The sequence below is a fragment of the Cherax quadricarinatus genome, chromosome 9, assembly GCF_038502225.1.
Source record: "Cherax quadricarinatus isolate ZL_2023a chromosome 9, ASM3850222v1, whole genome shotgun sequence".
Taxonomy (NCBI): Eukaryota; Metazoa; Arthropoda; class Malacostraca; order Decapoda; family Parastacidae; genus Cherax; species Cherax quadricarinatus.
Genome location: NC_091300.1, coordinates 53,230,465 through 53,253,125, shown reverse-complemented (window position 1 = coordinate 53,253,125; position 22,661 = coordinate 53,230,465). Strand labels below are relative to the sequence as shown.

At 40.4% G+C, this 22,661-nt stretch overlaps 1 protein-coding gene across 4 annotated transcripts in view; it reads left to right on the top strand.

Annotated features, from left to right (window-relative positions):
- Positions 1-22,661, top strand: part of tefu (Serine/threonine-protein kinase tefu) — an 844,515-nt gene that overhangs the window by 582,712 nt on the left and 239,142 nt on the right. For all 4 annotated transcript variants that reach the window (XM_070083426.1, XM_070083425.1, XM_070083427.1 and 1 more), the window contains exon 42: positions 5,000-5,198. In XM_070083426.1, the coding sequence (XP_069939527.1) occupies positions 5,000-5,198 (199 nt within the window). The remainder of the gene's footprint in view (positions 1-4,999; positions 5,199-22,661) is intronic.

Sequence of the window (22,661 nt, the reverse complement as noted above, 5' to 3'; positions counted from 1 at the left end):
CATTGTGATCGGTCTTCAATAAGGACTAAAATTTATCTTATTTGTTGTTCACATCCCTGAAATTAATATTGTTCTCAGTGTCCCATTTTCTTTTAAATTCAGTTACAATTAACCCTTTCAGGGTCCGTCCCGTAGATCTACTGCTTTTCGGTGAGTGTCCAAACCGTAGATCTACGCCAAAATTCTAGCGCCGTCAAATTTAGCGCGAAAGCGCTCATAGGCCTACATATGAGAGAATGGGTCTGCGCCGTGGGTGCGCGCCGTAAACAAAAAATCTAGGCGCCTGCATAGCATTGTGGGAACGCTGGCTCAGTCACCCTTGTTCACTATGCCTCGTCGCAAGTCAGCTCTCACTCCCCGGAAAATTGGGACTCTCCTCTTCCTGTCTGATAGTTCTGACACTGATGGAAGTGGAAATGAAGACGAATTCTACGGCTTTGATAAGTTAGTGACCGAAAATAATGACCAGGATATCGATAATAGTGCAGAAAACCCCGACGATCCTCGACCTTCTACCTCTGGTGTGGGCACTCGTGACTCACCATCGGGTGTTCCTAAACGTAAGAGAAAACTAATATTTTCCCGTGGCCTGGCCTCTGACTTCAGTAATGACGATGATTCTGACGTGGATTGTGATTTTATTGCGCTCGACGATCATTCGAGTAGTGATAGTGAGGAAACATATTCACCAGTGAAGCGTCGGTATGTCCGCCGCCGCATGCGCTCGGGTAGTGTACCCTATGCTGTGCCCAGGGGACGGAGTACATCCCGGAGTACATCCCGGAGTACATCCCGTGGCCCTACACCCGTTTTAGGTAGTGATAGTGAGGATGATGTGGCTACACTTGGCATGGATGGGCCACAGACATCAGTGGATGGTGTTAGTGGGGCTGGTGGTGGTAGTGGCACCGCCATGCGTGACTCGCTGTGCCACGCGGGAACCCACGCTGCTGACTCGTCAGTTCAAGGACAAAGTGGAGCGTCACCCACCAGCCCGCCACAACCACCCGTACAACCAGCCTATGATGTCCAGTATCCACCAGCAAACCGTATCTGGGATTGGCAGCAAAATCCCAATTTTGTTCCCAGCCCTCACCACTTTGATGACTCGCAAAGTGGAATTCTACCTACCTGTCCCCTTGGAACCACGGCCAATGAACTGGAATTCTTTGAATTATTCTTTGACCAGCCATTGATGGAAATTATTGTCAGGGAAAGTAATAAGTATTTTCAGTACACCATGGCAAATACGATCTTATCACCACAGTCAAGACTACACAGGTGGAAAGAGACGACTGTTGCAGAAGTGTATTTGCTTTTTGCAACAATAATGCTTATGCCTCACGTCTATAAGCATAATATAAAAGCATACTGGTCCACAGATCGGCTAATTTGTACCCCATCCTTCAGTGAAATAATACCAGTGAACAGGTTTATCTTACTGTTACGTATGTTGCACTTCTCTGACAAAACCAGGCCTGACAGAAGTGACAGGTTATACAAGATTAGAAATGTTTTCATGTATCTCAAACAAAAGTTCAGGATATACTTTTATCCATTCAAGAATCTTGTAATTGACGAGTCTTTGATTTTGTTCAAAGGTAGACTGTCATTCAAGCAGTATATACCGAGCAAGAGGAACCGCTTTGGTATAAAATTGTTTGTACTCTGTGATTGTGACAGTGGCCTGGTGTTGGATATTGTTGTATACACGGGTAGTAAAACATTGAAAGATACCAAGATGTTATTGGGTATATCAGGTGACGTAGTGAGAAACATGATGGCACCTTATCTTGGTAAGGGCCATACATTATATACCGATAACTGGTACACAAGCCCATTACTCAGTGATTTCATGCGAGTGAACAAGACAGATGTGTGTGGCACAGTGCGTTCTAATCGTAAACATATGCCCAGGCTCAACGCAGGTGTTCGTGGTGATGACGTGCAGGTGTTTACTGCCAATGACATCATGGCATTACGGTGGCATGACAAATGAGATGTCACATTGTTGACAACCATTCACCGTAATGAAATGCAAGACAGTGGCAAAGTTGATCGAGTGACCAATGAACGTATTCGAAAACCAGTGACAGTGATTGATTATACACAAAACATGCGCTTGGTTGACAAGTGTGACATGCAGATTGGTTTTGTTGACTGTGTTCGTAAGAGTTACAAGTGGTACATGAAACTTTTCTTCCATCTCATGGACATTTCAATGCTGAATGCATATAATATGTACCAAATAAAGACTGGTAACAGACCACCGTATGGTGAATTTTGTTTGTCTGTTGTCAGACAACTCATAATGAAGTACCAGGCAACAACACCTGCAATACAACATGGTCCTCGAATTCATCACAATATACCCAAGCGTTTGAGGAAAGAAGGTGATCATTTCATAATACAGCTTCCTTCAACTCAAAAGAAATTTGCTCAGAAGAGATGCATTGTCTGTGCACAAACAAAACGACGGCAACAAAGACGCAAAGACACTCGGTTTATGTGTGAGGAATGTAAGGTGCCTCTGTGCATGGTGCCTTGTTTCAAGGAGTTCCACAAGCTCCAGCAGTTCTAAAACCATGTCCAGTGATTGTAAATATGTAAATATATGATAGAACATTAGTATTATACAATATTTGTGCATGTTTATTGTAATAAACAACAGTGGTAAACAATAATATGATAATAACTTTAGTGCGGTTATTGTGTTCAATACAGTGAGTATATATATATCAATTATATACAGTATTGGTCTCTCAGGCCCCAAATGTTAGTAGGAATAGAAAAAAATTGGAAAAGAAAAGAAAAAACAACTAAAACAACAAAATAATATAATACGCGTATGTGGAATTCGTCGATGTTGCCGCCACCACATCATTTTCTACAAACTTCTTGGCACTGTATCTCGGTAAGTACTGATCAGATTCTAATTTTTTTTGTTTTATTACCTTCACAAAAATATGCTCTTTAATTCTGTAAGAAAAAATAATTTTTTTTTTTTTCAAAATTTCTTGGACACTGGTGCATGACTTCAGATTTTGGCCTTGGACCCTGAAAGGGTTAAACTACCCTGTAAGGTTCACAGAATCAGGTACAGTGGACCCCCGAGTTTCGTGATTAATCCGTTCCAGAGAGCCTGCCGAAGGTCGAAATTCACGAAACTCAAAACAATTTTCCCCATGATGGAAATAAAATTAATCCGTTCCAGACACCCAAAAATATTAAAATAAAATATTTCTTTTCAAATTAAATAAAAATTTACATAATGAAAACAATCAGAAATCAAGTACCTGCATTTATAAAAATAATAATATTACACTTACCTTTACTGAAGACTTCTGGGTGGATGGAAGACGGGAGGAGGGGATAGGAGGAAGGTGTACACTATTGTTTGGAAGGAGAATCTCCTTCCATTAGGACTTTAGGTAGCAAGTCCTTATCTGGGGTTACTTCTCTTCTTCTTTTAATGCCACTAGGAACAACTTGAGTCACTGGACCTCTATCGCACAAAATATCTGTCCAGAGAGGTCTTTCTCTGGCATTTCTTTAAGATTTCCCTGAAGTGGGACACAACATTGTCATTGTACATGTTGCAGATATGGCTTGTTTCAGCTTGGTCAGGGTGATACTTTTCAACAAAACATTGCAACTCATTCCACATTGCACAAATCTCCTTAATCTTTGAAGAAGGCACCTCATCCACTCCCTCTTCCTCCTCCTCTGAAGCAAGTTCCTCGGCTGTGGTCTGATGCTATTCCAGTTGAAGCTCTTGCAGTTCGTCAGTGATTAGCTCTTCCCTGTGGTCCTCCACCAACTCTTCCGCATCCCCTTCAAAATCCCTCTGGATCGTGTTCCTCACTTTATTTACCAAAGGTCTTGCATTAGCTTTCCTTGGGTCCATGATGACTTATTTAGCAGTTGCAAGCACAAAAAACAATGGATTATTATGAAATGTATTGTATGAACCCGCGGGGTGATGGTCACGTGTTGGTAAACAATGGCACACTGAGCGTGAATGGTGTGGGAGACTGGCTTGGTGTGCACGGTGACAGGCGGACGGGTACTGGACGGTCGCCGAAACATGAGTCTTTTCACGAAACTCGAGGCCAAATTTTTCCAAAAAAACTTGCCGAAGGTCGAATTTCATGAAAGTCGAGGCTGCTGAAACTCAGGGGTCCACTGTAATTTGGTCAGTTGTACACAATTAAAAATGCAGTTTTAAAAATAGTCCAAAATTAACAATGTAGACATTGGTGGCACTGAGACAACATTTCCTGTGTTCACCAGTCACGTCCCTAGACCTCTCCTATGCTACACTTGTCTTCCATTTGACTTCTTATTCACACAAAAATAGAAAATTTACTCTATTTTTCAGATAAAATATAACCAGGAAATATTGGTCATGATTTATAGTTTCCCATTAATAAAATCAAACTTATTAGAAACTCGTACAACAGACTGGGGGTTGTAGGGAGCCTTACCCATCCTATGGAATACAGGCAAAAATTGAATGCTACCACTATTTTGAGCTCAATTTCACACTACTTCCAGTCCTGAAACCAATCAAAATCATCTCTATTTCAGTAGTGTGTCTTCCATTCTATCAAATGATACCAAAAAAGAGTTACTAAAGCCATAAAAACCATCCAAGAAAGCACCCCAAAGTCTTTATTTTAAACCATAAACATGGTCAGAGTTTTCTTTTTCCCATCATGCACCAGAAGGGCTAGGATTATTTTTTTTTATACAGTGCATATTCACCACACAGACCCATATATTCTCTCATATCTAGGCCAAAACTGACCACTCCTAGCTTACCTGAGTGAGCCGAGCTCATGATGTAAAACTACACAACGGACCCTGGCCTTAATGATATAGTTCTACGTGATGGACAGTGATAAAGTTATATATTGCTGCATCATTCACAGATTAAGACAGTATTAATTACAGTACTTCAAGCAACAATTGTTTATAATTCAAAAATGTTTTCTAGGTGGGAATCAGCCTGGAGACTGTCACAGTGGGAGTGTGATGTCGAAAAATTTACTGTAGAAGAATGGCCATCAGAACTGAAACCAAATTTCCACCATCAACTTTTCTGTGTCCTACAGTCTCTGCATCATCAAGACCTGTGGTCACTTAAGAGGCAGACCAACCATGCTAGACGAGGAGTCTTGAGGCATCTCCGACTTGTAAGCACTAAATATTATTTATACTTTATAGAAGTTAAGAGCAAGTGGAATATACAGTAGAACATTGGTTATCTGGCAAGTTATTTATCCTCCAGCATTATCTGTGTTGATCTTCATTCCATGCACTTTAACAGATAATCCAAAACAGGAATGTACATCAGATAGTGACTGTAATAAATTATGGGATTAGCCATTGCTTTTAAGAAATTCCACACACACCCCTCTTCCCCACAACAATACTGCATAATTGATAAGCTACTGTAGGTTCTATATTTATACAATAAACCTTCTAATTAAGAGACTAATGGGGGAAGGGGTATAAGATATTGCTGATTATACAAAACATCTGAATTATAAAGTTATTTTTTTTATTGTCTGGTTGTTACCTGAACCAGCAGAACAAGTCCACTGGTTAAGGTGACAACCAGACACTAGGAATACAGGTATTATAACCTGTAGTACTGCAGTACACAGTTGTACTGCATGTATAGTAATTTTTTTGTACAGATGTGATATTCTAGGTGGTAAGTTGGTAGACAGCAACCACCCAGGGAGGTACTATTGTCCTGCCAAGTGAGTGTTAAATGAAAGCATGTAATTGTTTTACATGATGGTAGGATTGCTTGTGTCTTTTTTCTGTCTCATAAACATTCAGGATTTCAGGTATATCTTGTTACTTCTACAGTGGACCCCTGGATAACATAAATAATCCGTTCCAGAGAGAGTGTCTTATACCGAATCTGACTTAATCTGAATAAATTTTCCCCATAAGAAATAATGGAAATCCAATTAATCCATTCCAGACACCCAAAAGTATTAAACAATATAACTTTTTTACATGAAATATACATTTCCCTACACAGAACACAATGAGACATGCAAAGTAAAACATTACTAAAATGACACTTACCTTTATTGAAGATTTATTAATGAGTGATCAGATGGGAGGAGGGGAGAGGATGGAGGTGTACTATTGTTTGGAAGGGGAATCCCCTTCCATGAAGACTTCAGGTACCAAGTCCTTTTCCAGGGTTACTTCCCTTCTTTGTTTTTTAATGCCACTTCGACCAGCTTGAGAGTCACTGCACACCTGTGGCACTAAATATCTGTCTAGAGAGCTCTGTTTTTGGTGTCTCTTTCAGATTTCCCTAAAATGGGACACAACATTGTCATTGTAGATGTTGCCAGCACAGCCTGCAACAGGTGTGTCAGGGTGATGTTCATCCATAAATCTTTCTTCTTTCTTTCAACACACCGGCCATATCCCACCAAGGCAGGGTGGCCCAAAAAGAAAAATGAAAGTTTCTCTTTTAAATTTAGTAATTTATACGGGAGAAGGGGTTACTAGCCCCTTGCTCCCGGCATTTTAGTCACCTCTTACAACACGCATGGCTTACGGAGGAAGAATTCTGTTCCACTTCCCCATGGAGATAAGAGGAAATAAACAAGAACAAGAACTAGAAAGAAAATAGAAGAATACCCAGAGGGGTGTGTATATATATGCTTGTACATGTATGTGTAGTGTGACCTAAGTGCAAGTAGAAATAGCAAGACATACCTGAAATCTTGCATGTTTATGAGACAGACAAAAGACACCAGCAATCCTACCATCATGTAAAACAATTACAGGTTTTCGTTGTACACTCACTTGGCAGGACGGTAGTACCTCCCTGGGTGGTTGCTGTTTATCAACCTACTACCTAGGTTCATCCATAAATGTTTGCACATAAGAAAGCAGGAACACTGCAGCAGGCCTGTTGGTCCCTACTAGGCAGGTCCTCCACTAACCATCCTACTAACAGAATCATATTTGCCCAACCCAATTTTCAATGCTGGGGAAGTACCCTGGCTGGTGTGTGGGGAAGTATCCTGGCTGGTGTGTGGGGAAGTACCCTGGCTTGTATGTGGGGAAGTACCCTGGCTGGTGTGTGGGGAAGTACCCTGGCTGGTATGTGGGGAAGTACCCTGGCTGGTATGTGGGGAAGTACCCTGGCTGGTGTGTGGGGAAGTACCCTGGCTGGTGTGTGGGGAAGTACCCTGGCTGGTGTGTGGGGAAGTACCCTGGCTGGTATGTGGGGAAGTACCCTACCTGCTGTACCACCATCACTACCACCCTCTACCACCACCACTTTCATATCTTTCTACAAACTTTTTCTTGAATTCTATAGTGTTTCTTACCCTCTTTACCAAAGGGATGGCACTGGAAGCTTTCTTTGGGCTCATGGTGGCTTATTTAGCAGTAACAAGCACTAAAAAAATGGAATAATCCAAATGTATCACATGTACATGTGGAATCGTCCTCACTGGCTGGTAAACAATGACACATTGGCTGCATTTATTTTATTTATTTATTTAAAATTTGAGCACACATACAGAGGTACAAAAAATACAGATAAGAGCAGCATGCCAAAGCCACTTATACTATGCATAGCATTACGGGCTGGCTTAAAATTAACTTAAGATTAACTAAGCAATGATGAAATCAGTGATAAAACTTTAATGTAAACAGATTACTATAAAGCACAAGTGAGTATTACAAAGACAGGTCATATGGTTGTATGCATTGTTGTACATTCAGTAGAATGGAGTATTCTGTTAGGTAGTGTATTTAAAAAATAATAAAGTTAGATTGGGTTTTAGGTTTAACATTTATGTGATATAATTGTGAGAAACATTTAAGATATACAATTTATAAGGTTCAGTTATTCAGTATTTATTTGGTTTTGGGTGAGTAAGTGATCTTTGAGAAGAGACTTGAATTTATAAACAGGTAGTGTTTCTTTTATATTTACAGGTAATGAATTCCAGATTTTAGGGCCTTTTATGTGCATTGAGTTTTTGCATAGTGTGAGATGGACACGAGGAACATCAAAGAGTGATCTGTGCCTTGTGTTATGGTCATGTGTTCTGTTGAGGTTGGCAAGGAGATGTTTGAGGGGAGGGTTAATATCAGAGTTAAGTGTTCTATGTATGTAATAGGTGCAGTAATAAGTATGGATGTTTTGTATGGTGAGTAGGTTTAGTGTATTGAATATTGGTGGAGTGTGCTGCCTATAGTGAGAATTTGTTATCATTCTAACTGCAGCCTTTTGTTGGGTAATTAGTGGTCTGAGATGGTTACTTGTTGTTGAGCCCCATGCACAAATTCCATAGATGAGATAGGGGTAAATAAGAGAGTGATATAGGGCCAGGAGGGCTGACTGTGGAACATAGTACCGTATCTTCGATAGTATGCCTACAGTCTTGGAAATTTTCTTAGAAATTTGTTGTATATGTGTATGAAATTTGAGTCTATTATCAAGGTGGATTCCTAAGAATTTTCCCTCTGTTAGCTTTGTGATAGGTGATCCGTTTATCATTATGTTAAGAGGGACATCTGTAGCTCTGTTACCAAACTGAATGAAGTAGGTTTTGTCAATGTTTAGTGTAAGTTTGTTAGTCCTCATCCAGGTAGATATTTTCTGTAATTCGGTATTTACAGTATTGGCTAGCGTGACTGGGCTCGGGTGGGAGAAGACGTATGTAGTGTCATCTGCAAATAGTGTGGGTTTGAGTAATTGCGAAGCATTTGGTAGGTCATTTATGTATAGGAGAAAGAGAAGAGGGCCAAGGACACTTCCCTGTGGGACACCAACTGTAATTGGTTGTGCAGAAGAGTTTGCCCCATTTGCATACACATATTGGCTTCTGTTGCTGAGGTATGACTTGAGGTAGTTGAGGGAGTGCCCTCTTATACCATAGTGTGACAATTTTACGTGGAGCAAGTCATGGTTAACTGTATCAAAAGCTTTACGTAAGTCAATGAAGATCCCCAGTGGGACTTCTTTTTTCTCTATTGCAGTGTATATATGTTCTAGCATGTGTATAATAGCATCATTAGTATTTTTATTAGGCCTGAATCCAAATTGGCAGGGGTTGAGTATGTTTTGGGAGATAAGGTAGGAGTAGATTCGTTTATGAATTAATTTTTCGAAGATTTTTGAGAGAGGGTGTAAGTTGGATATTGGCCTATAGTTATTCAACTCTGTTTGGTCTCCTCCTTTGTGGATCGGGGTGACCCTTGCTATTTTGAGTACTGTAGGGAAGGTGGAGGATTCAATGGATTTGTTAAAGAGTGTTGCAATGATTGGTGATAGCACTTGTGACACTTTTTTGTATATAAAGGGTGGTAAGGTATTTAAATCTCCTGCCTTGTTTTTTAGTGTGTTGATAATAAGGGAGACTTCGTATGGGTTAGTCGGAGCTAGGAACAGTGTGTTCGGGTAGTTGCCGGTGAGGTAGTCATTTGGTGGGGTATCTGAGCTTGGGATTTTATTGGCAAGGTTTTGTCCTATAGTGGAGAAGAAGCCATTGAGTCTATTTGCTGTTTCTGTTGGTGGGAGTTGGGGTTCATCTGATTTTGCTAATTTTATTTCGCTATTTCGTGATAACTTTTTTGTTCCTAGAATTTCTGATAGGGTTTTCCAGGTCTTTTTTATATCACCTCGTAAGTTGGATAATCTGTTCTCGTAATACAATTTTTTTGCCCTTCTTATCAGGCTGGTTAGGATTGACGAGTAACGTTTTGTTTGGTCTCTGGTTATGTGACCCATTCTGTACTGTTTTTCATATTGGTGTTTTGTATTTATGGATTTGAGAATGCTGGGTGTTAACCAGGGACTGTTCAGTCTCTTAGCTGTCATCTGTTTAGTTTTTTTAGGGCAGTGCTTGTTATAGAGGTATTGGGTCTTTTTTAGAAAATTATTAATACATTCGTCAATATCTGTATAGATTTCTAGCTCAGTGTGCCAGTCAATGTTTGCTACTGCTGTTGTGAAGTTATTATATATATATGGAGTGTCTGGGCCGCTCACCGTGCACGGACGCATTTGGGACAAATGATTTTAACTGAATTCAGTGTCATTAACTGAGCCAGTATTTTTACGCAAAAACGTCACTTAATCCGATTATTACTTAACCCCTTGACTGTCGAAACCCCTAATCCTGAAGTGTCTCCTGGTGCCGAAAAATATTAGAAAAAAAAATTATTTTTTCTTATGAAAATGTTAAGATTATTTTTCTGATTGTTTTAGTCCAAAAAACATTTTTTTTGCCATCAGTATTTACTGATGGCAACAGTATTTACTGTTGGAGTGTGAGCAAAGTAACATTTATGAAGGGGTTCAGGGAAACCGGCAGGCCGGACTTGAGTCCTGGAGATGGGAAGTACAGTGCCTGCACTCTGAAGGAGGGGTGTTAATGTTGCAGTTTAAAAACTGTAGTGTAAAGCACCCTTCTGGCAAGACAGTGATGGAGTGAATGATGGTAAAAACATAGAAGATGTAGATGACATAGAAGATGTAGATGACATAGAAGATGTAGATGACATAGAAGATGTAGATGACATAGAAGATGTAGATGACATAGAAGATGTAGATGACATAGAAGATGTAGATGACATAGAAGATGTAGATGACAGAGAAGATGTAGATGACAGAGAAGATGTAGATGACATAGAAGATGTAGATGACATAGAAGATGTAGATGACATAGAAGATGTAGATGACATAGAAGATGTAGATGACAGAGAAGATGTAGATGACATAGATGTAGATGACATAGAAGATGTAGATGACAGAGAAGATGCAGATGACATAGAAGATGTAGATGACATAGAAGATGTAGATGACAGAGAAGATGTAGATGACAGAGAAGATGCAGATGACATAGAAGATGTAGATGACATAGAAGATGTAGATGACAGAGAAGATGTAGATGACATAGAAGATGTAGATGACATAGAAGATGTAGATGACATAGAAGATGTAGATGACAGAGAAGATGTAGATGACATAGAAGATGTAGATGACATAGAAGATGTAGATGACATAGAAGATGTAGATGACATAGAAGATGCAGATGACATAGAAGATGTAGATGACATAGAAGATGTAGATGACATAGAAGATGTAGATGACAGAGAAGATGTAGATGACATAGAAGATGTAGACGACATAGAAGATGTAGATGACAGAAGATGTAGATGACAGAGAAGATGTAGATGACATAGAAGATGTAGATGACATAGAAGATGCAGATGACATAGAAGATGTAGATGACATAGAAGATGTAGATGACAGAGAAGATGCAGATGACATAGAAGATGTAGATGACATAGAAGATGTAGATGACAGAGAAGATGTAGATGACATAGAAGATGTAGATGACAGAGAAGATGTAGATGACATAGATGTAGATGACATAGAAGATGTAGATGACATAGAAGATGCAGATGACATAGAAGATGTAGATGACATAGAAGATGTAGATGACAGAGAAGATGTAGATGACATAGAAGATGTAGATGACAGAGAAGATGTAGATGACATAGATGTAGATGACATAGAAGATGTAGATGACATAGAAGATGCAGATGACATAGAAGATGTAGATGACATAGAAGATGTAGATGACATAGAAGATGCAGATGACATAGAAGATGTAGATGACATAGAAGATGTAGATGACAGAGAAGATGTAGATGACATAGAAGATGCAGATGACATAGAAGATGTAGATGACAGAGAAGATGTAGATGACATAGAAGATGCAGATGACATAGAAGATGTAGATGACATAGAAGATGTAGATGACATAGAAGATGTAGATGACATAGAAGATGTAGATGACAGAGAAGATGCAGATGACATAGAAGATGCAGATGACATAGAAAATGTAGATGACATAGAAGATGTAGATGACATAGATGTAGATGACATAGAAGATGCAGATGACATAGAAGATGTAGATGACATAGAAGATGTAGATGACATAGATGTAGATGACATAGAAGATGCAGATGACATAGAAGATGTAGATGACATAGAAGATGCAGATGACATAGATGTAGATGACATAGAAGATGTAGATGACATAGAAGATGTAGATGACATAGAAGATGTAGATGACATAGAAGATGTAGATGACATAGAAGATGTAGATGACATAGAAGATGTAGATGACAGAGAAGATGTAGATGACATAGAAGATGCAGATGACATAGAAGATGTAGATGACATAGAAGATGTAGATGACATAGAAGATGTAGATGACATAGAAGATGTAGATGACAGAGAAGATGTAGATGACAGAGAAGATGTAGATGACATAGATGTAGATGACATAGATGTAGATGACATAGAAGATGTAGATGACATAGAAGATGTAGATGACATAGAAGATGTAGATGACATAGAAGATGTAGATGACATAGAAGATGTAGATGACATAGAAAATGTAGATGACATAGAAGATGTAGATGACATAGAAGATGTAGATGACATAGATGTAGATGACATAGAAGATGTAGATGACATAGAAGATGTAGATGACATAGAAGATGTAGATGACATAGATGTAGATGACATAGAAGATGTAGATGACATAGAAGATGTAGATGACATAGATGTAGATGACATAGATGTAGATGACATAGAAGATGTAGATAACATAGATGTAGATGACATAGAAGATGCAGATGACATAGAAGATGTAGATGACATAGAAGATGTAGATGACATAGAAGATGTAGATGACATAGAAGATGTAGATGACATAGAAGATGTAGATGACATAGAAGATGTAGATGACATAGATGTAGATGACATAGAAGATGTAGATGACATAGAAGATGTAGATGACATAGAAGATGTAGATGACATAGTAGATGTAGATGACATAGAAGATGTAGATGACATAGAAGATGTAGATGACATAGAAGATGTAGATGACATAGATGTAGATGACAGAGAAGATGTAGATGACATAGAAGATGTAGATGACATAGAAGATGTAGATGACATAGAAGATGTAGATGACATAGATGTAGATGACAGAGAAGATGTAGATGACATAGTAGATGTAGATGACATAGAAGATGTAGATGACATAGAAGATGTAGATGACATAGAAGATGTAGATGACATAGATGTAGATGACAGAGAAGATGTAGATGACATAGATGTAGATGAAATAGAAGATGTAGATGACATAGAAGATGTAGATGACATAGAAGATGTAGATGACATAGATGTAGATGACATAGAAGATGTAGATGACATAGATGTAGATGACATAGAAGATGTAGATGACATAGAAGATGTAGATGACATAGAAGATGTAGATAACATAGATGTAGATGACATAGAAGATGTAGATGACATAGAAGATGTAGATGACATAGATGTAGATGACATAGATGTAGATGACATAGAAGATGTAGATGACATAGAAGATGTAGATAACATAGATGTAGATGACATAGAAGATGTAGATGACATAGAAGATGTAGATGACAGAGAAGATGTAGATGACATAGAAGATGTAGATGACATAGAAGATGTAGATGACATAGAAGATGTAGATGACATAGAAGATGTAGATGACATAGAAGATGTAGATGACATAGAAGATGTAGATGACAGAGAAGATGTAGATGACATAGAAGATGTAGATGACAGAGAAGATGTAGATGACATAGAAGATGTAGATGACATAGAAGATGTAGATGACATAGATGTAGATGACATAGAAGATGTAGATGACATAGAAGATGTAGATGACATAGATGTAGATGACAGAGAAGATGTAGATGACATAGAAGATGTAGATGACATAGAAGATGTAGATGACATAGAAGATGTAGATGACATAGAAGATGTAGATGACATAGAAGATGTAGATGACAGAGAAGATGTAGATGACAGAGAAGATGTAGATGACAGAGAAGATGTAGATGACATAGAAGATGTAGATGACATAGAAGATGTAGATGACATAGAAGATGTAGATGACAGAGAAGATGTAGATGACATAGAAGATGTAGATGACATAGAAGATGTAGATGACATAGATGTAGATGACATAGAAGATGTAGATGACATAGAAGATGTAGATGACAGAGAAGATGTAGATGACAGAGTAGATGTAGATGACAGAGAAGATGTAGATGACAGAGAAGATGTAGATGACATAGATGTAGATGACATAGATGTAGATGACAGAGAAGATGTAGATGACATAGAAGATGTAGATGACATAGAAGATGTAGATGACATAGAAGATGTAGATGACAGAGAAGATGTAGATGACAGAGAAGATGTAGATGACAGAGAAGATGTAGATGACATAGAAGATGTAGATGACATAGAAGATGTAGATGACATAGATGTAGATGACATAGATGTAGATGACAGAGAAGATGTAGATGACATAGAAGATGTAGATGACATAGAAGATGTAGATGACATAGAAGATGTAGATGACATAGAAGATGTAGATGACAGAGAAGATGTAGATGACATAGATGTAGATGACATAGATGTAGATGACAGAGAAGATGTAGATGACATAGAAGATGTAGATGACATAGAAGATGTAGATGACATAGAAGATGTAGATGACATAGATGTAGATGACATAGATGTAGATGACATAGATGTAGATGACAGAGAAGATGTAGATGACATAGAAGATGTAGATGACATAGAAGATGTAGATGACAGAGAAGATGTAGATGACAGAGAAGATGTAGATGACATAGAAGATGTAGATGACATAGAAGATGTAGATGACATAGAAGATGTAGATGACAGAGAAGATGTAGATGACATAGAAGATGTAGATGACAGAGAAGATGTAGATGACATAGAAGATGTAGATGACATAGAAGATGTAGATGACATAGATGTAGATGACATAGAAGATGTAGATGACAGAGAAGATGTAGATGACATAGAAGATGTAGATGACAGAGAAGATGTAGATGACAGAGAAGATGTAGATGACATAGAAGATGTAGATGACATAGAAGATGTAGATGACATAGAAGATGTAGATGACAGAGAAGATGTAGATGACAGAGAAGATGTAGATGACATAGAAGATGTAGATGACATAGAAGATGTAGATGACATAGATGTAGATGACAGAGAAGATGTAGATGACAGAGAAGATGTAGATGACATAGAAGATGTAGATGACATAGATGTAGATGACAGAGAAGATGTAGATGACAGAGAAGATGTAGATGACATAGAAGATGTAGATGACAGAGAAGATATAGATGACATAGAAGATGTAGATGACAGAGAAGATGTAGATGACATAGATGTAGATGACATAGATGTAGATGACATAGAAGATGTAGATGACAGAGAAGATGTAGATGACATAGAAGATGTAGATGACATAGAAGATGTAGATGACATAGAAGATGTAGATGACAGAGAAGATGTAGATGACAGAGAAGATGTAGATGACATAGAAGATGTAGATGACATAGAAGATGTAGATGACAGAGAAGATGTAGATGACAGAGAAGATGTAGATGACATAGAAGATGTAGATGACATAGAAGATGTAGATGACATAGAAGATGTAGATGACATAGATGTAGATGACAGAGAAGATGTAGATGACAGAGAAGATGTAGATGACATAGATGTAGATGACATAGAAGATGTAGATGACAGAGAAGATGTAGATGACATAGAAGATGTAGATGACAGAGAAGATGTAGATGACATAGAAGATGTAGATGACAGAGAAGATGTAGATGACATAGATGTAGATGACAGAGAAGATGTAGATGACAGAGAAGATGTAGATGACATAGATGTAGATGACATAGAAGATGTAGATGACAGAGAAGATGTAGATGACATAGAAGATGTAGATGACAGAGAAGATGTAGATGACATAGAAGATGTAGATGACAGAGAAGATGTAGATGACATAGAAGATGTAGATGACAGAGATGATGTAGATGACATAGATGTAGATGACAGAGAAGATGTAGATGACAGAGAAGATGTAGATGACATAGAAGATGTAGATGACAGAGAAGATGTAGATGACAGAGAAGATGTAGATGACATAGAAGATGTAGATGACATAGAAGATGTAGATGACATAGAAGATGTAGATGACAGAGAAGATGTAGATGACATAGAAGATGTAGACGACAGAGAAGATGTAGATGACATAGAAGATGTAGATGACATAGAAGATGTAGATGACATAGAAGATGTAGATGACATAGAAGATGTAGATGACATAGAAGATGTAGATGACATAGAAGATGTAGATGACAGAGAAGATGTAGATGACATAGAAGATGTAGATGACAGAGTAGATGTAGATGACATAGAAGATGTAGATGACATAGAAGATGTAGATGACATAGAAGATGTAGATGACATAGAAGATGTAGATGACATAGAAGATGCAGATGACATAGAAGATGTAGATGACATAGAAGATGTAGATGACATAGAAGATGTAGATGACATAGAAGATGTAGATGACAGAGTAGATGTAGATGACATAGAAGATGTAGATGACATAGAAGATGTAGACGACATAGAAGATGTAGATGACATAGTAGATGTAGATGACATAGAAGATGTAGATGACAGAGAAGATGTAGATGACATAGAAGATGTAGATGACATAGAAGATGTAGATGACATAGAAGATGTAGATGACAGAGAAGATGTAGATGACATAGAAGATGTAGATGACAGAGAAGATGTAGATGACATAGAAGATGTAGACGACAGAGAAGATGTAGATGACATAGAAGATGTAGATGACAGAGAAGATGTAGATGACATAGAAGATGTAGATGACATAGAAGATGTAGATGACAGAGAAGATGTAGATGACAGAGAAGATGTAGATGACATAGAAGATGTAGATGACATAGAAGATGTAGATGACAGAGAAGATGTAGATGACATAGAAGATGTAGATGACAGAGAAGATGTAGATGACATAGAAGATGTAGATGACATAGAAGATGTAGATGACATAGAAGATGTAGATGACATAGAAGATGTAGATGACAGAGAAGATGTAGATGACATAGAAGATGTAGATGACAGAGAAGATGTAGATGACATAGAAGATGTAGATGACATAGAAGATGTAGATGACATAGAAGATGTAGATGACATAGAAGATGTAGACGACATAGAAGATGTAGATGACATAGAAGATGTAGATGACATAGAAGATGTAGATGACATAGAAGATGTAGATGACATAGAAGATGTAGATGACATAGAAGATGTAGATGACAGAGAAGATGTAGATGACATAGAAGATGTAGATGACATAGAAGATGTAGATGACATAGAAGATGTAGATGACATAGAAGATGTAGATGACAGAGAAGATGTAGATGACATAGAAGATGTAGATGACAGAGAAGATGTAGATGACATAGAAGATGTAGATGACATAGAAGATGTAGATGACATAGAAGATGTAGATGACAGAGAAGATGTAGATGACATAGAAGATGTAGATGACATAGAAGATGTAGATGACATAGAAGATGTAGATGACATAGAAGATGTAGATGACAGAGAAGATGTAGATGACATAGAAGATGTAGATGACATAGAAGATGTAGATGACATAGAAGATGTAGATGACAGAGAAGATGTAGATGACATAGAAGATGTAGATGACATAGAAGATGTAGATGACATAGAAGATGTAGATGACATAGAAGATGTAGATGACAGAGAAGATGTAGATGACATAGAAGATGTAGATGACATAGAAGATGTAGATGACATAGAAGATGTAGACGACATAGAAGATGTAGACGACATAGAAGATGTAGATGACATAGAAGATGTAGACGACAGAGTAGATATACCACTGAGACAAGAGTCTCAACTTATTTATCAGTTTCTTAACACTGAGCACCAAACTTTTCCTCTCACCTCCACCACTTGTTTTATAAGTCTTTGTTAATTGCACTTTACTTAATATGTTAACAAAATGTTGTAAGTGCTGGTAAAATTAGAGAGTGAATTATGAGTGTAAATGTGAGTGAAAACAACTGGTATGGGTGACCTGTGCTTCACGGATCACTGACAACACAGGTCCTGGATGCTGGTATGGGTGACCTGTGCTTCACGGATCACTGACAACACGGGTCCTGGATGCTGGTATGGGTGACCTGTGCTTCACGGATCACTGACAACACAGGTCCTGGATGCTGGTATGGGTGACCTGTGCTTCACGGATCACTGACAACACGGGTCCTGGATGCTGGTATGGGTGACCTGTGCTTCACGGATCACTGACAACACGGGTCCTGGATGCTGGTATGGGTGACCTGTGCTTCACGGATCACTGACAACACAGGTCCTGGATGCTGGTATGGGTGACCTGTGCTTCACGGATCACTGAAAACACAGGTCCTGGATGCTGGTATGGGTGACCTGTGCTTCATGGATCACTGAAAACACAGGTCCTGGATGCTGGTATGGGTGACCTGTGCTTCACGGATCACTGACAACACAGGTCCTGGATGCTGGTATGGGTGACCTGTGCTTCACGGATCACTGACAACACAGGTCCTGGATGCTGGTATGGGTGACCTGTGCTTCACGGATCACTGACAACACAGGTCCTGGATGCTGGTATGGGTGACCTGTGCTTCACGGATCACTGAAAACACAGGTCCTGGATGCTGGTATGGGTGACCTGTGCTTCACGGATCACTGACAACACAGGTCCTGGATGCTGGTATGGGTGACCTGTGCTTCACGGATCACTGAAAACACAGGTCCTGGATGCTGGTATGGGTGACCTGTGCTTCACGGATCACTGACAACACAGGTCCTGGATGCTGGTATGGGTGACCTGTGCTTCACGGATCACTGAAAACACAGGTCCTGGATGCTGGTATGGGTGACCTGTGCTTCACGGATCACTGAAAACACAGGTCCTGGATGCTGGTATGGGTGACCTGTGCTTCACGGATCACTGAAAACACAGGTCCTGGATGCTGGTATGGGTGACCTGTGCTTCACGGATCACTGAAAACACAGGTCCTGGATGCTGGTATGGGTGACCTGTGCTTCATGGATCACTGAAAACACAGGTCCTGGATGCTGGTATGGGTGACCTGTGCTTCACGGATCACTGACAACACAGGTCCTGGATGCTGGTATGGGTGACCTGTGCTTCACGGATCACTGACAACACAGGTCCTGGATGCTGGTATGGGTGACCTGTGCTTCACGGATCACTGAAAACACAGGTCCTGGATGCTGGTATGGGTGACCTGTGCTTCACGGATCACTGAAAACACAGGTCCTGGATGCTGGTATGGGTGACCTGTGCTTCATGGATCACTGAAAACACAGGTCCTGGATGCTGGTATGGGTGACCTGTGCTTCACGGATCACTGAAAACACAGGTCCTGGATGCTGGTATGGGTGACCTGTGCTTCATGGATCACTGAAAACACAGGTCCTGGATGCTGGTATGGGTGACCTGTGCTTCACGGATCACTGAAAACACAGGTCCTGGATGCTGGTATGGGTGACCTGTGCTTCACGGATCACTGAAAACACAGGTCCTGGATGCTGGTATGGGTGACCTGTGCTTCACGGATCACTGAAAACACAGGTCCTGGATGCTGGTATGGGTGACCTGTGCTTCACGGATCACTGACAACACAGGTCCTGGATGCTGGTATGGGTGACCTGTGCTTCACGGATCACTGACAACACAGGTCCTGGATGCTGGTATGGGTGACCTGTGCTTCACGGATCACTGACAACACAGGTCCTGGATGCTGGTATGGGTGACCTGTGCTTCACGGATCACTGACAACACAGGTCCTGGATGCTGGTATGGGTGACCTGTGCTTCACGGATCACTGAAAACACAGGTCCTGGATGCTGGTATGGGTGACCTGTGCTTCATGGATCACTGAAAACACAGGTCCTGGATGCTGGTATGGGTGACCTGTGCTTCATGGATCACTGAAAACACAGGTCCTGGATGCTGGTATGGGTGACCTGTGCTTCATGGATCACTGAAAACACAGGTCCTGGATGCTGGTATGGGTGACCTGTGCTTCATGGATCACTGAAAACACGGGTCCTGGATGCTGGTATGGGTGACCTGTGCTTCACGGATCACTGAAAACACGGGTCCTGGATGCTGGTATGGGTGACCTGTGCTTCACGGATCACTGAAAACACGGGTCCTGGATGCTGGTATGGGTGACCTGTGCTTCACGGATCACTGAAAACACAGGTCCTGGATGCTGGTATGGGTGACCTGTGCTTCACGGATCACTGAAAACACGGGTCCTGGATGCTGGTATGGGTGACCTGTGCTTCACGGATCACTGAAAGCACGGGTCCTGGATGCTGGTATGGGTGACCTGTGCTTCACGGATCACTGAAAACACGGGTCCTGGATGCTGGTATGGGTGACCTGTGCTTCACGGATCACTGAAAACACTGGTCCTGGATGCTGGTATGGGTGACCTGTTCTTCACGGATCACTGAAAACACGGGTCCTGGATGCTGGTATGGGTGACCTGTGCTTCACGGATCACTGAAAACACGGGTCCTGGATGCTGGTATGGGTGACCTGTGCTTCACGGATCACTGAAAACACGGGTCCTGGATGCTGGTATGGGTGACCTGTGCTTCACGGATCACTGAAAACACAGGTCCTGGATGCTGGTATGGGTGACCTGTGCTTCACGGATCACTGAAAACACGGGTCCTGGATCCTAGTATGGGTGACCTGTGCTTCATGGATCACTGAAAACACAGGTCCTTGAAGCTGGTATGGGTGACCTGTGCTTCACGGATCACTGAAAACACGGGTCCTGGATGCTGGTATGGGTGACCTGTGCTTCACCGATCACTGAAAACACAGGTCCTGGATGCTGGTATGGGTGACCTGTGCTTCACGGATCACTGAAAACACAGGTCCTGGATGCTGGTATGGGTGACCTGTGCTTCATGGATCACTGAAAACACAGGTCCTGGATGCTGGTATGGGTGACCTGTGCTTCACGGATCACTGAAAACACAGGTCCTGGATGCTGGTATGGGTGACCTGTGCTTCACGGATCACTGAAAACACAGGTCCTGGATGTGGACGCCCATTTTGGCCATTACCTGACAAATGTCAGAGGCAGTAGACTCAGTCCAGTACTTCACAAGACAACTGGAGACTATTGCTATGGACAAAATACAAAATTACAGGCTTTTTTTTTCATTATGTCTGATGATTTTGACATTTTTCAGCCAATTTCTTTCCGAAGTCCGTTGTTGAGAAGTGTTACTGTAGTACTTTCATGTTCAAACTCATAGATAGTTGGCGAGTTGATGTTGTCTAACTTTCACAGATATCTACTTTTGTCTATATTGTTGTGTACTACCATCATCACATGCAACATCCAGTGTGTTGTTGCCATCTGCCAGGTTGGTAGATGGATCTATAACTTCCAAACAAATATAACACAAAGGGTAATAATAAACAGAGTAAAATCTGAGGCAGCCACAGTGCACAGTACTTCCTCCCATCCTGTTCCTTATCTTCACTTCAGAGACCACTACAATGTATCTACCTCATCTGCTAGGAAAATGATAGTCTGGGTAATGAGAACCTTCAAAACTAGAGATGCCAAGCCCATGATGATTCTCTTCAAAATGCTTGTGCTCTCTAGGCTGGAATACTGCTGTACACTAATGGCCCCCTTCAAGGCTGGTGACATTTTAGACCTGGAGACTGTACAAAGAACTTCCATGGCACACATAAATACGATAAGGCACCTTGATCTGTATTCCCTGGAATGCAGGCAAAAGAGATCCATGATAATTTACACTTGGAAGGTCCTGGAGGGATTGGCACCAAACCTGCACATGAAAATCACTCCCTATGAAAGCAAAACACTCGGCAGGAGATGCAGCATTCCCCTGATGAAAAGCAGGGGTGCCACGAGTACATTAAGAGACAACAAAATAAGTGTCCGGGGCTCCCGACTGTTCAATTGCCTCCCGGCATACATAAGGGGGATTACCAATAGATCCCTGGCTGTCTTCAAGAAGGCACTGGACAGGCACCTAAAGTCAGTACCTGACCAACCGGGCTGTGGCTTGTACGTCAGCTCGTGTGCAGCCAGCAGTAACAGCCTGGTTGATCAGAGCCTGATCCACCATGAGGCCTGGTCTTGGAATGGGCCGCAGGGGCATTGACCCCCGAAACCCTTTCCAGGTAACTCTACACGAGCCACAGCACTGTGTCTTCCTTTGCGTATGACACCCGAATTTGCATGACAGTGTCATCCATTGATGACACTGAAAGATTCCAAGTGGACATCAACCAAATCTTTACATGGGCTGTGGAAAACAATATGAAGTTCAGTGAAGAGAAATTTCAGTTACTCCAAATTACTCGAGGAAATTAAAAGTGTATCACAGTATAAAACAAATTCCAATCACACAATAGAATGAAAATCTAATGTGGGGGACCTGGGAGTGATAATGTCAGAAAATCTCACTTTCAAAAATCACAAATATCTACCACATCTACTAGGAAAATGATAGGATGGATAATTAGAACCTTCAAAACTAGATATGCCAAGCC